The 12,650-nt window shown below is 33.1% G+C and overlaps 1 protein-coding gene across 3 annotated transcripts; it reads right to left on the bottom strand.

Annotated features, from left to right (window-relative positions):
- Positions 1–4,712: 4,712 nt before the first annotated feature.
- LOC102622713 (uncharacterized) lies at positions 4,713–12,650 on the bottom strand. 3 transcript variants are annotated; one of them, XM_006488555.4, is made up of 13 exons: positions 12,071–12,650; positions 10,693–10,816; positions 10,445–10,550; positions 9,844–9,933; positions 8,513–8,626; positions 7,605–7,790; positions 7,180–7,317; positions 6,317–6,810; positions 6,078–6,177; positions 5,897–5,956; positions 5,690–5,782; positions 5,483–5,602; positions 4,713–5,368 (listed from the first exon to the last, which is right to left on the bottom strand). In XM_006488555.4, exons 2-13 carry the CDS (start codon positions 10,734–10,736, stop codon positions 5,051–5,053), a joined length of 1,863 nt encoding a protein of 620 aa, XP_006488618.2. In that variant the 5' UTR covers positions 10,737–10,816; positions 12,071–12,650; the 3' UTR covers positions 4,713–5,050. The 3 variants fall into 3 exon arrangements, with proteins under 3 accessions (XP_006488618.2, XP_052288846.1, XP_006488620.2); XM_052432886.1 differs by lacking the exon at positions 12,071–12,650 and having other exon boundaries at positions 10,693–11,426; XM_006488557.4 differs by lacking the exons at positions 7,180–7,317; positions 12,071–12,650 and having other exon boundaries at positions 10,693–11,418.

Below are 12,650 nucleotides of genomic sequence, written 5' to 3'. Positions count from 1 at the left end.
TAAAAGAACATACTATGTTTACAAGTGAATTTCTCTATCCTTATAAGTTTTATGATTCATTGGTTTTTCTTGTTATTGTCATGATTGTAACTTGTAAGCTATAAAAAGTAGGTTTAGTTTCTCTGTTATTCGTAAACTTTGATATCGATAGTTTATATAGAGGTTAAGGCCTTAAGGGAAAAATAATATTAAGAACGTATAATTAAAGAAAATAAAAATCTTATGTTATTAGACTAAATATGAGGTAAATTCTCATTTAGTACTTATATTTTTAGTTAAGAGCTCATTTAGTATTTATATTTTAAAAAAAAATACATCTCTACTGTTAAATATGTCTCACTCTTACCTTTATTTTTTCTTTCCTTTTATAATACTACCCTTGCAACAATATTTTTAAAGATATTAATAAAAAAATGATAATTTATTAAATTAATCTTAAAAGTAACATAAAAATTTAATAGTAATAAAGTTTTGATGTATTTTTTAAAATATAAAGACTAATCGGACATTTAAAACAGTACATACACACACGTAGGACACGCATGCAGCTTGCATCGTCGCAACAATTAAATCTGTTGATGACTTTAAATTCAAATGCAGACCTTTAATTTGGTTAAGTGGTTTAAATCAAATTCCAGCCATGCCACTCACGAGTCCTCAATGATTGATGATTCCTCAATTAATTATTTAGTATCAATCTCTTGTCTTTTATTTATTTTAAATCATAAATATATGTTTTGTTTTCTACTTGCTGTATGTGTGTGTGTGACAAATGACCATCCTACTAACCTCTTTAATAATGTAATTAATAGCATCATCATCAAGTTCAAGCTGTTTTGTTTTTTTCCAAGTTTTTTGTTCATAAATTAAATCTTGTGAAAAGGAAAATACTTAAGTTCCCCCATTTGAAAAAATTTCTAGTAAATAATAATAATAATAATAATAATAAAGACAAAAGGGTTGTTAGGTAGTGAAGATATACTGAAGATCATTTTGGTAGGTGCCTACGTGAGAGAAGATGATGCATGAAGAGAATAACCAAAACTTCACCAATTTAACTTTAGTTGCTGTATATGCAGTAGTTCGATTTACCGAACCACAAAGGGAGCCAATGTGGTTTTGCCAAAATTAGTTGTGGGAAAAAAAAAAAAAGCACTAAGCAATACCAGCTTCATTAATTTATCCGTCTTTGATGGAATTGAATAGTATAATTAAAGATAAAAATATATATAAACGAATGGTTTAAGTGGCTGAGCTAGTTAAGCGAGCCAACCACCCAAAATCACGTACAGTAGCATAACAACAGATACTATTATTGTATAATAGATTGGTTTAGAAAAAAAAAATGAAGAACCAAGTAAGTCATTAGAAAAATGTCGACCCTCGTACCAAACCCATGTTTTATTCCAATTGTTTTTGGATTGGAGTGCAGGCATTAACAAATAACAATGATGCAGATGGACGAACTGTAGCATTAGTCATATGGAGAGTACGTGTCAGGTCTTAATTTTAATGTGATTTGGTCACTGACGACGACGTCGTAGTTGAGAAGCGTTTGAACTAATGTTGCGTGAAAAAAAAGTAACTTGTTCCACTATTTAAGTCAACATTATTGATGTCTTATGACTTATCACCCTCAGCTAACTGACCAATCGGTGTCCTTTGGACAATTAAATACGATTTATTCAAAATAATAAGAAACAATTAAATATGATTACGTAATGAACTTTAATTTGTTAAAAATTAGGTCCAATAATAATAATAATAATAACTAAGAAGATCTAATTATATATCAAAATGACTCAAATAAATTAATTAATTTTATATTTGCTAGCCAAGTAGGTTGTCCATCCCATTCAGACTTGCAGGAAAGCTAAATTCATCAAATGGACCACTAATTATTAAGTTTTTTTTCCCCTTATAAATACAATTCGACAGGCCCAATACCAGGCTGCCCGTTTCCTGTTTTAATTTTAATTACGATCAAGAAAGCTAGTAATCGTCTTAATTTGTACACCCGACTTAATTAATTACTAGCTCAAGAGATTGCGAGTTGATTAATTAAATATATAAATACATAATTTATTTACACATTTATAAGCATGTACCTATAATTTTTTTTATTGTGTACATATAAGATAATTAAAGTAAATTTTTTTTTTGTTATCTCAATATAATTGGTAATGATAATAACTTTTTAAATTTAATAACATTATTTCTTAATGGAATGAGGACAATTTTGAATTTTTATAATATCTATAATGATATTTATAGAATTATATTAAATATAAAACTTATTCTCAAAATTAAATTTTAAAAAATTATTCTATATGTACTTTTTAAAATCTATAGTAAATTTTGAGAGGATGATTTTGTCAAAAATAATTTGCTTATATATGTGTGTATGTGCGCGCGCGCCTTGATTATTGAGCCATTTTAAATTTTCCTATGGGTTTATTCTATTATATTAATTTTTGTCTTTTTGGGGTGTGTTTGACATTCTGAATTATATTACATTATTTAATGATTATGCTATATTAAATGAACATTTTGTAATAACAATGTTATATGTTGTTTGGTGTTTGGTGTTACACTATACCATATTAATTTTATATTAATATTATTTCAATTTATTAATATTTTATTATTAATTATATTAAAATTTTATAATGTATTATTATTAAACAAAAATAAATTATAATATATTTTTTACATTTTATTTATTATAATCAAAATCAAAATATAATTAAATTATATTTAATTGCTCAATGAGGCAAAAATTGGCAAATTGTGGTGTATTATAATTTAACTTCCAAAACTTCCAAATATAAGTAAGTAATAAATTAATTTGAATAGTATTATAATACTATATAATACTGCATTCCAAACACACCCTTAATTTAAAATCATTTTGGCTTCACATGAGCTCAACAAATCAATATCAAAAGAGGGATCCTACACCACTCACTATTCATGTGAGAGGGTTGTAAGTTACATACATGTAACTTAGCATTAACCTCAAAAGAGACGTATTGTATTTGGGAATGAGTTGATTTACGTGCGTTGAAAGCAGTCTTTTATATTCCTGTTAGAGGTTATACTTTTGGCAAGATTCTAGATAGCGTTTACTTTTAAAATTAAAGTGGGAACCCTAAGGAGAATCTAAGGTGGTGTTTGGTTGGGAATAGAGAATCTAAGGTGGTGTTTGGTTAGGAGGAGAGAATGTAGGAGATGAAAGTAATTTAAATTTTCTTTTTATTTCCATTGTTTGGTTTGACAAAATGTATAAGAATTTAATTTCCATTAGAATTTAATATCCATCATAATGTAGAATTTGAATTCCATACTAAGTAGTAAAGAATTTAAATTCCTCGTATATTAGAAACTAAAGTTTCTAAAATTACCCTTCATCTTTTTAACTTATTTAATACTATTAATAATAATTATTTATAGTTTTATTTTATTGATTTAATATTATAAATGGACCTCCACCAGAAAGTCGCCGGACTACCACCGACCTCGCCGGACTACCGCGCGAACCTTGACGGAATGTCGCCGGACTACAGCTGGACCTTGCCGGAATGTCGCTGGACTACCACCAAACCTCGCCGGAAGGTCGTCGGACCACCGTCGGACTTCCACTGCCAGACACCGGACCGCCATTTTATTATATATATATATATTATTACTAATATAAATAGTTTAATATTTAAGGTAAATGATAAATTTGTCTAAAGAAAAAAATTATAATTCATTTCCTTATCAAATTTTATATCAAACCAAACAACAAAATTTAATTTCACTACTATTCTCTATTCATTTCTTCTCATTTCCTCTCCATTCCACTCTTTTACTCTCCTCCCTTTTTCTTCAAACCAAACATGACCTAAGTATTGGGAGTGGGAGTGGAGGTGTAGCTAATTTACTTACATTAAAATAGTAGTGCGGAACAAGAATTATAATTTCATTTATGTGTTTACTTTTGTCTTAAATTTGGAGTGAATTATTTTATATTATAATTTTACTCTTATTTAAAGAATTATAGTTTTTAATTATAAAGTGAATAAAAAATATAATTATAAAATAAACTATTTATTTAATATTAATTTTGATTATATAAATTAATAATTATTAACATTATTATATTTAAATTATAAATTAAAAATTATTAATAAGAGCAACACAAGTAAATGATATGTGATATTACGTCTTCAAATAAAAGATAGAGGGTTGGAACTATTAACCCCATATTTGGTACACAGGGTTGGAACTCACTCGGCAATGATATGTGAGATTACGTCTTCAAATAAAATCATCTCGTAAATTTATCCATCCAGTCATCAGGCAGCTCTCATTAAGCACATATCAAGTCACGATTTTAGTGTTTTGGGTTTCTGATCTTTGCAGCTATAGCTGCAGTTACTGGTCGTTAGAACGTAACACATGCCCAAATAATAGTAGAATTTTCAGCTGCAAGCTCTACCAGAATACGTAAATCTTTGTCACTTTGTGTTCCCCATCAATGCAGATTGAGACCGCTTATGTGGCCTACAGCGATTACATGTTTCACAAGGCAGCTAACTCTGCATGTGAACTAGTGCAAAACAGAAAAGAACTAGCTGCTTCCTATAGTACCACTGTCATCAATGATCGATCACCCTTCCATTCAATGCCAAACTTTCAAAACTATTTCATTCGCAGTCTTCCTCTAGTATACTAAATTTAAAGTAGTTATCATATTGAAATATCAATATCTGGAATACAAACTCTTCTAATCCTTTACTGAACATTTTTCTGGATAACACAAATATACGGGTCGAAAAAGCACAGTATTTACCTCTGCTACTCTTCAACAAAATGTACAACATCCGAGGGGGATGCAATTGGTCTGTAGGGACAGGACGAAAACTGCAATCATCCAAGATTCACACCGGATGGGATACAGCTAATTTTGAAGCAGCATCCAGAACCCAGGATAAAGATTGAATTACCAGCCCAGACCATGCAAGTAAGTTGTTTAGCATGCATAAGTTAGTCTAAAAAACCTTCATCAGTGGGGAATTTTGTCAGGAAGAAATAAGTAACGGAAGCGAGAATCAAATGGAAGAATGCCACAATTGCGAGACCCAAGAAAGCTTTGCCGCCTCTGTGATATGCATTGCTCAACAAAGGCAGCCTGATGTGGTGGAAGGTAATGAGATATCCAGACAGCCAAATTTGCATCATCCACAGAGCCTTTACAAAAGCAATGCAACATTTTTGGCACCAACAGCTTCCCTTTGCTGCTAAAACCCACTGAAGCACGGATGAAGTCACGCTGAGCTTCTTGAAGCTCCTCTCTTACATTCTTAGCAGTGTAGATGCTGATCTGCATTTACCAATCACTACCATGTCAATCAAAATACGACTCTTTGGGCATACAGGATATACATAAAGACAAAAATAACCAAGGAAATACAGCAAATATTTTGCTGAAAATTACCGCAGGTGATGAGTACATTCCACAGATTAGAGCAAAAGCTACAAGTGGCTCATATTCATCAATTGCACACTTCCTTTGCTCCTCTGTAACCTTCAGCTTCTGAAGGGCAAGGAGCAAAGCCTAATAACAATTATTGTTAGAAAATCAGGAAATGAGATATAACAAGAGAATTAACAGTTCAACAATATCGCTGAACAATGTACATACAATTTGAGGCCTATGTAGAGGTGGTTTCATCTTCAGAATCATATATTCAATAGCAGCAGCATTATAAGAATGTCCCCCGACAGTATATGCTGCCTGGACAAAAAATTTTAAAAATGAAGAGAACAACTACATAATAATAGTCTAAAAAAGTCTCAACTGCAAACTGCAGAAGTATAGGAGAAAGCCCATCCAAGTCAAAAATCAAACCTTTTGCATCAAAGAGAATAGCTTCAAGTCATTTCTGGGGACTCCATATGCCAGGTAAGCCTGTAAAAGACAAGGTATAGTGCAGCAAGTAATTTATCTGAAACATCTCATAAATGATATTTTTCTTTGCAAAATTAAATGTTCAATAGCATAAGCAAAGATCTAATGAAAGGGGTCTTACATGCATGATCAATGCATTATATAGGTTTATCCAGAAAGCAAGCTTCTCATTGCTGCTCAAGTGCACAGGGTTCACTTTGGCAAGTTGCTCAACTAGTGTTCTGCTCTCCAAACAGAAAAATTACAGTGTTGATCAGATAAAACTTTGGAATGTTGCAACAGTCTCCAACTGATATACTAGAACTTAGAAGTGACAGACAAGGGGAAAAAGAAAAACGCAAAAGCGAAATGATATCCCACCTAAACGTCTTTAGTGCCCCTGAAGCATATTCTAATTGTTGCTTACCAACCGACATCCAAGAAACTTCCATTGCTAATCCATAGTTTCCGATGTCTGCCCAGCTTAACTTTCCACGCACTCTATAGGGATCAAAAACATTCTCTGATGCCAAAACTCCAGAGTTATTTTGCATATCAATTTGAGGGCTCTGAATCATTGAACAGTCAGATGATGACCACCACGATGAGTTTGAAAGATGTCCACGTGGGGACAGAGTTGAGCATTGGCTCTCCAGTGCAGACGATTTAGCTGGTAGAGCTGAATCTGCCAGAGACATAAATATATTTTTCATACACCGAACCATCTCTTCTGATAATTGATTAGGATTATTCCAAAGGCCTTTAGATGACATTCCAGTAGGAACCTTCCTGAACTCCACAGGTTGACTAGATTTGAAGCCAGTCTTAGTGGATATTTTCTTCTCATGTGAAAGGACAACTGAATCATCTGCATACTGATGCAAAATATCATATATTAAAATTTGAACCATCAAAACAAAGGATGCCTTCCTAATGCAGCTTCTTTTGTGAACAAGCAGGCAACCAACAGTCTTTCAAATTAAATTAGGATATATGTGGTTCAGTTTCAAATTTGTAAATTCTCCCCACTACATCATTGCATAAAGAACATAAGTACTTCTATATTGTCATTTCGTTCACCAGAATAGGTCAAATTCAATGACATTCTAAAACTAAAAATAAGAAAATAATGGCATCGCTAATTAAGTGGACCAAAACTCTACAAGTTGAAAGTAGAATGTGGCTATGTGCTCCGAGCAAGGTCAAAGGTTAAAATCTCCGCAGGAAAAGAAATCTAGAGATACCTCCATTGTTGACTCAATACAAGATGATTCACTGGTAGATTCTAACAGTTGGTCACCCTGCTCTGGGCATGAGTCACCCTCTGAGGAATGATGCACTTGAGCATTCAAATGCTTCAAAGACATTAAAGAAGATGAAATCTGGGTGATGAAGAAAAAGAGTTACACGAACATCATATATAAGGTAGAAGGATCCAAAAAAATTAGAATCTGGTTTATGCAGAAACTAAGACTAATACCCTAGGCAGAAGGCGAAGGACTCTTGAAAGGTACATAATAGTTCGAAAAAGGACAACCCATATTATATCTGGTTATTTTATCTATTTGTACATGTCGGATAGAATTGGAAATTTCAGAACATAGAGATAATAATATCCAAAAGTTGTTATAGTCTTAGATGGATTTATGCATGAAAACGGAATGAATACCAGTGTTTCTGTAATGTCAGGGAAGCAACCAGACAATGTTGGAGAAGATGAATGCCTTAAACGATATTCAGCAAGCCTCCGTTCATTTCTTTCTTGACTGAGCTGGAAATGCAAGGAGACCATCTCTTGTTCAAGCTTTGAAACTGTAGTCTCCAGTAGAGCAATATTAGACAAAAGCTCCTGTGCCTAAACAAGTATGAGAAGAAAAAGATTTTACATCAATTTACAATGGTAACAAACCTAGTAAAAGCCTTGTCCATAATTCAATATGATATTCACAAACCATATTAGGAAACTAAGTTAATCTGAGTACTTGTTTTGATGTTACCATGGCCATAGTATATTAGGCAAAGCTTTAGATTCTTACCCAATGATTTTTTAAACTAAATTTCTGTTTACTTTGTTCATCTTTTAGTCAACCTTTATACTCTACTTTGATGCAGTTTGCATGTAAGCTGGACACATTGTAATGAATTGTATAGAGTGGAACAATTAGAAACGTCAGAATAAGATGGGAGAACTTGAATTTCAGGAGCACTGCTTGGAATGTCAATCAGCAAAACATGCAAAATTACCCTTAACAATTTTGCAAAGACATTCAAGCAAGTAACAGACCTGCAAAATGTGTACGCTAGCCCAAGTAAACATTATCTATTGCATGGTGCAACAAACTAACAAAGTTTGGCACTCAATTGTTCTAATTTAATATCAAATAATACAGGATTACATGTTCGCAGAGGGAACTGTTGTACACATCTTAAGAGGTTTGAACCCAAAAATAATTTCGACAAGTTGAGTATCAATACAAAAGGATAATTTTGTGAGCTCAGAATGAAAATGTTCATCCACACAGATTTAGAAAAATGAGATTAGTCAAAGGATTTAAAAAAAAAAAAAGGACAGCTTACTTCATGGGAAAAGCATGACGGACTAGATAACTTCATAGTATTTTTCTTAATGGCATTTTCCAGAGAGACATGCAGTACCATCTCCTCTTGAAGCTTTTCTTGTAATCTTTGAACCTGTTACAATGATATTATCATGATGTTATACTTGACAATAACGATACAGAAACCTTAAAAAAGCTTCTAAATTTGGTGCATGGTAGCATAGCAGATATTAAAACAGATAAGAAGGCTTTTAGCAGCAAGTTTGATAGATATATGAAATACCAAAACCAACTGAAGATGACAAAACCTTTGCTCTGAACATTCAAGCAAACAAGATACTAAATTTAAGAGAAATGGAGGTACGGAGCTCAAAAACTCTGTCTCTAGAATTTCATATGCAAGTTTCCACATATTTATAAAGGTATCTCTCAGACAGAGCTATTTATTTGTAAGTTTACAAGCATGCTACCTAGGACACTCATAGATCAGAAATATGTGCAAAGAAATAAGAACCCTGAGAATGAAAGGTGTTTATGAGTTTCTCTCACTAATCTAGTGTTATAAGATCCATTAAAGTATTTGGCAGCAGTGTCTACAGCATTTTCTCCCTGGAAGTAACTTCTGACAGTTTATATTACATTATTAGCCACTAACTCATAATTTGAAATTAGTAGTTCAAAAACTGTCTGCAATCAGAAAGTCCCATGTCTATTATAGCCATTCCAGGCATACTACAGACAGGACATGCATGCCATATAATACTTTTTTGAGGTCATTCCATTTCTATAACTGTCATAGGTTAAAGCATGAAAACACAAAGATTTTTTTTTCCTTTTTTGGAAAGAAACTCAAAAGTGTATTAATGGAGAAAAATCAAAGTAGAGATTGGACCAGTTGTCCACTAAGCAAGAAAAAAAGATAATCTTTTAGTGCTATACAAAAGTATACACAACCGCTCCTATAACATGCTATTCCAACTTTAATACCCTATCTTAAAATCCCCTCCCAATTTAGATGAATGGAGAAAAAAAGAATCCTGGAACTCCTTGGAGACTGAACCCAAAGCAAAGCAAGAAGATGGACTCTATACCAAAATTCTTCAATATTGTCCAGGCCTTTCCCTTCAAAAAATAAATATGTTTCTTTCCTACAATATCACCCAAAACAGTGCTGCCACTGCACTTTTCCAAAGAGATTTAGCCTTTATTCCTTTACCAAGAACAAAGGAATCCTCCATAAGAAGACAGTCACAAGAACCAAGGATGACCCACAACATGAAAGCAAAAGCATGATAACACAAAGTATTCCATATAACACAATAGAACAGTGGGCCAATAGCTGAAGCTTACATCCTGCTCAAGTTGAATTCGGTAAGGGGAAGAATCACTGCTTCTAGTGCTCGATCCAGGATTGTCAGCCTCTTCACCAGAGTTCCATACCTAATCCAATCACCAAATTTACTGTCAACATAAAATGTAATTTGAACAACAGAAGAAAAAGAAATGACAGACATAATAAAAAACAAATAGATGTCAAGAAGATGTTTCAGATTGACAATTCAAAGAAAACACTAATAAGAAGTTAATATAGAATACGCTTCCAAATCCAACTGAAATTAACTAAGAAATAAACGTTACAAGTGAAACTATGTCCCCATCTAGCTCAATATACTGACACTCAAAGCTCTCATTAAGAAATTAAAATTCAGGAAAAATCTATGAAAATCGATCCCTGAAAATATATGGAGCAGGCATCCAAAGGGGAGAAGTGGAAACAGCAAGAATGAACTAGAAAAATAAATTCACACACCCTACAACGTGGTCCTGTCTTGTTTTACCAAATCTTTATCAAAATGATTTTAAATATTAAATATTGGCGGGGGGGGGGGGGGGCGGGGGGGGAAGGAATCAAATTATGATCCACCAAAAAGACATGCCAACCAGAACAAACCTCTGCAGATGAATTGTCAATGTAAAGTTCAGCCACTGTTTCTAAGTGAGAGTCCGCATTATAGCAGCTTGCTCCAGTATGAGAAATTTTGGAGATCGAAACATCCCTGTATAAGAATGTGAGTATTTTTTTTTAAAAAAAAAGGAGCGTACAAAGGATACAAGTCAGAGCTCCATGCAAAACCAAAGGGAAAAAAGAACAATTACAAATAATAATGAAAAAAAAATGAGAACAAAGTTCACACTTACAAGCCAAAGGCAGATTCAGATTGCACAACTGATGAATCGCACATCTTCTAATCACAAGCCTTGTCATTTATCACATAAACACATTCTGGAATTTTTCCCAAAAACCTTGACCTCTTTTAAGTGCCTATCAGCCAATGTACAAATGCAAACAAAGCATCATAAATACTGCAGAATCACTAGAAGCATCAAATATCTGTTTCTGATAGTGGATTTAAATGTGAAATCTAATAAATGTTTATTGTCCATAATTACTGGATAACTAGGACGACTGGAGGACAGGACTTAAAATTAGAAATTAGAAAAAGAAATCACTGTACCACTTGTGAACATATAATAAAGACAAAAGAAGTCATGAATGCATGCAGCTACCAGTCGTTTTCAAGACAACAATGCAAATGCACATTAAGACAAGTGGTGAGCTTAAATCTAATACCCTCTTTAAGATCAATCATCCAAAAACAAAAGTTGAAAGGAAGGTCACAATAAAATGAACGGGTATTAAAATAACATTAAAATTGTGAGCAATACATTGCTTACGGTAATTGATTACATTTCAATTTACATGAAAGTTAGAGTTGTGGAATGACATCGGTGATTTTTTTTTTTTTTTTTGTGAAAATTATGATGATCTGATTGTCTAGAAAAAGGAAGAGGAAATGACCAAGACTAAGAAAAGACTTCTTTCAATTTCACTACTGAGAGAAAAAAGTGGGGTATCCAACCCCCGAGTCTAGGCATTCATAAAATTGAAGACAAAAGTTGTTTCCATTATGAGTTAAAAGGGACAGCATTTTGTTAACACGCCCATAAAAAGTTTTCAAACTTTTAGCTATAGATAAGGAAAATTGGTTACTTTTGACCTTTTTCATACTTAGCCTTTCAGCTTCAAGCGGTCCCCAAAACTTCCGATTATTAAAAATGAAAGATTTTAAATTAAAAAAAAAAAAAAAGCTATACTTTGAATATATAGGTAAAAAGAAAGTAAAAATTAAAACGAGAAAAAGTTAAGGGTGAGTAAGTGGGGCATGAATGATTTGAAAATCTATAAGACAAACAATGATGAAGTGATTGCTCAAAGCTTAACTGAGTGAGAGACAAGAATTGAAGCAAAAGAAGAAGAATCCAAAGGACAGATTCCAGTGGTCCTTTTTCCTCTAAAAACACAAATTTTCTGTTTCTTAATTTTAATTTAACACTGACCCATCAAGAAAGAAACAATAATGGATGGATGTGGATATATATCCCTCTCAGTTCCAGTCCTCTAATTTGCCGCTTCTCTTAGTTAGAACCCTAAAGCAAACAAACTAACATGCAAACACAAGAGAACTTCAAATGCATGCATGCAGATTGCAGAAGGTGAAAAGAGTGAGTAAACAACCTTAATACCCATATGGAAGGATACTCTCAGTGTTCGGGCCTCAGCGTTCCCTTCGGAAAGTTAATGCTTAATCTGCTGTATTTGGATCTAGGTCTCCTTTTTATTTAGTTTAGTGAAATGGGGTTCATTCATTCAATTAATTTCAGCATCGCATCTTCAAATTTGAAAATGAAAGCAAGCACACGCCAGGCAATATTTCTCTCCAAATTCAAAACGAAAATTGAAAGTCTAGGAGAGAGAGATAGTGACAAAGATGCAGTTGAACTACTACTACTATACTAATAAGAAGCAATAGACAAAATAATAAAGAAGGGCGAGAAAGAATCTAATGACTTAAAAAATAAAATAAATACAGACAGACATATCTGTATCCGTGTGTTTTGACTAACTCGTTGTCGTAACGGCATAATTCATTAAAAAAAAAAAAAAAAGAGTGAGAGGTCGCCGTCGTGAGTGCCGGTGTTGGGTTCTCAGTATGCGGACAGAGGGAGGAGCCTAGCCTAGTGGAAGCTTGGAGTGATTTGAGCAGTGGGATTTTCAGGGAGTGACGTGGGGTCATGCTATTTTAGTGGGAAATAAT

Source organism: Citrus sinensis, chromosome 8 (genome assembly GCF_022201045.2).
Source record: "Citrus sinensis cultivar Valencia sweet orange chromosome 8, DVS_A1.0, whole genome shotgun sequence".
Lineage (NCBI taxonomy): Eukaryota > Viridiplantae > Streptophyta > Magnoliopsida > Sapindales > Rutaceae > Citrus > Citrus sinensis.
Note: the sequence above shows the minus strand (reverse complement) of the source record. Positions and strands in the feature narration are given on the sequence as shown.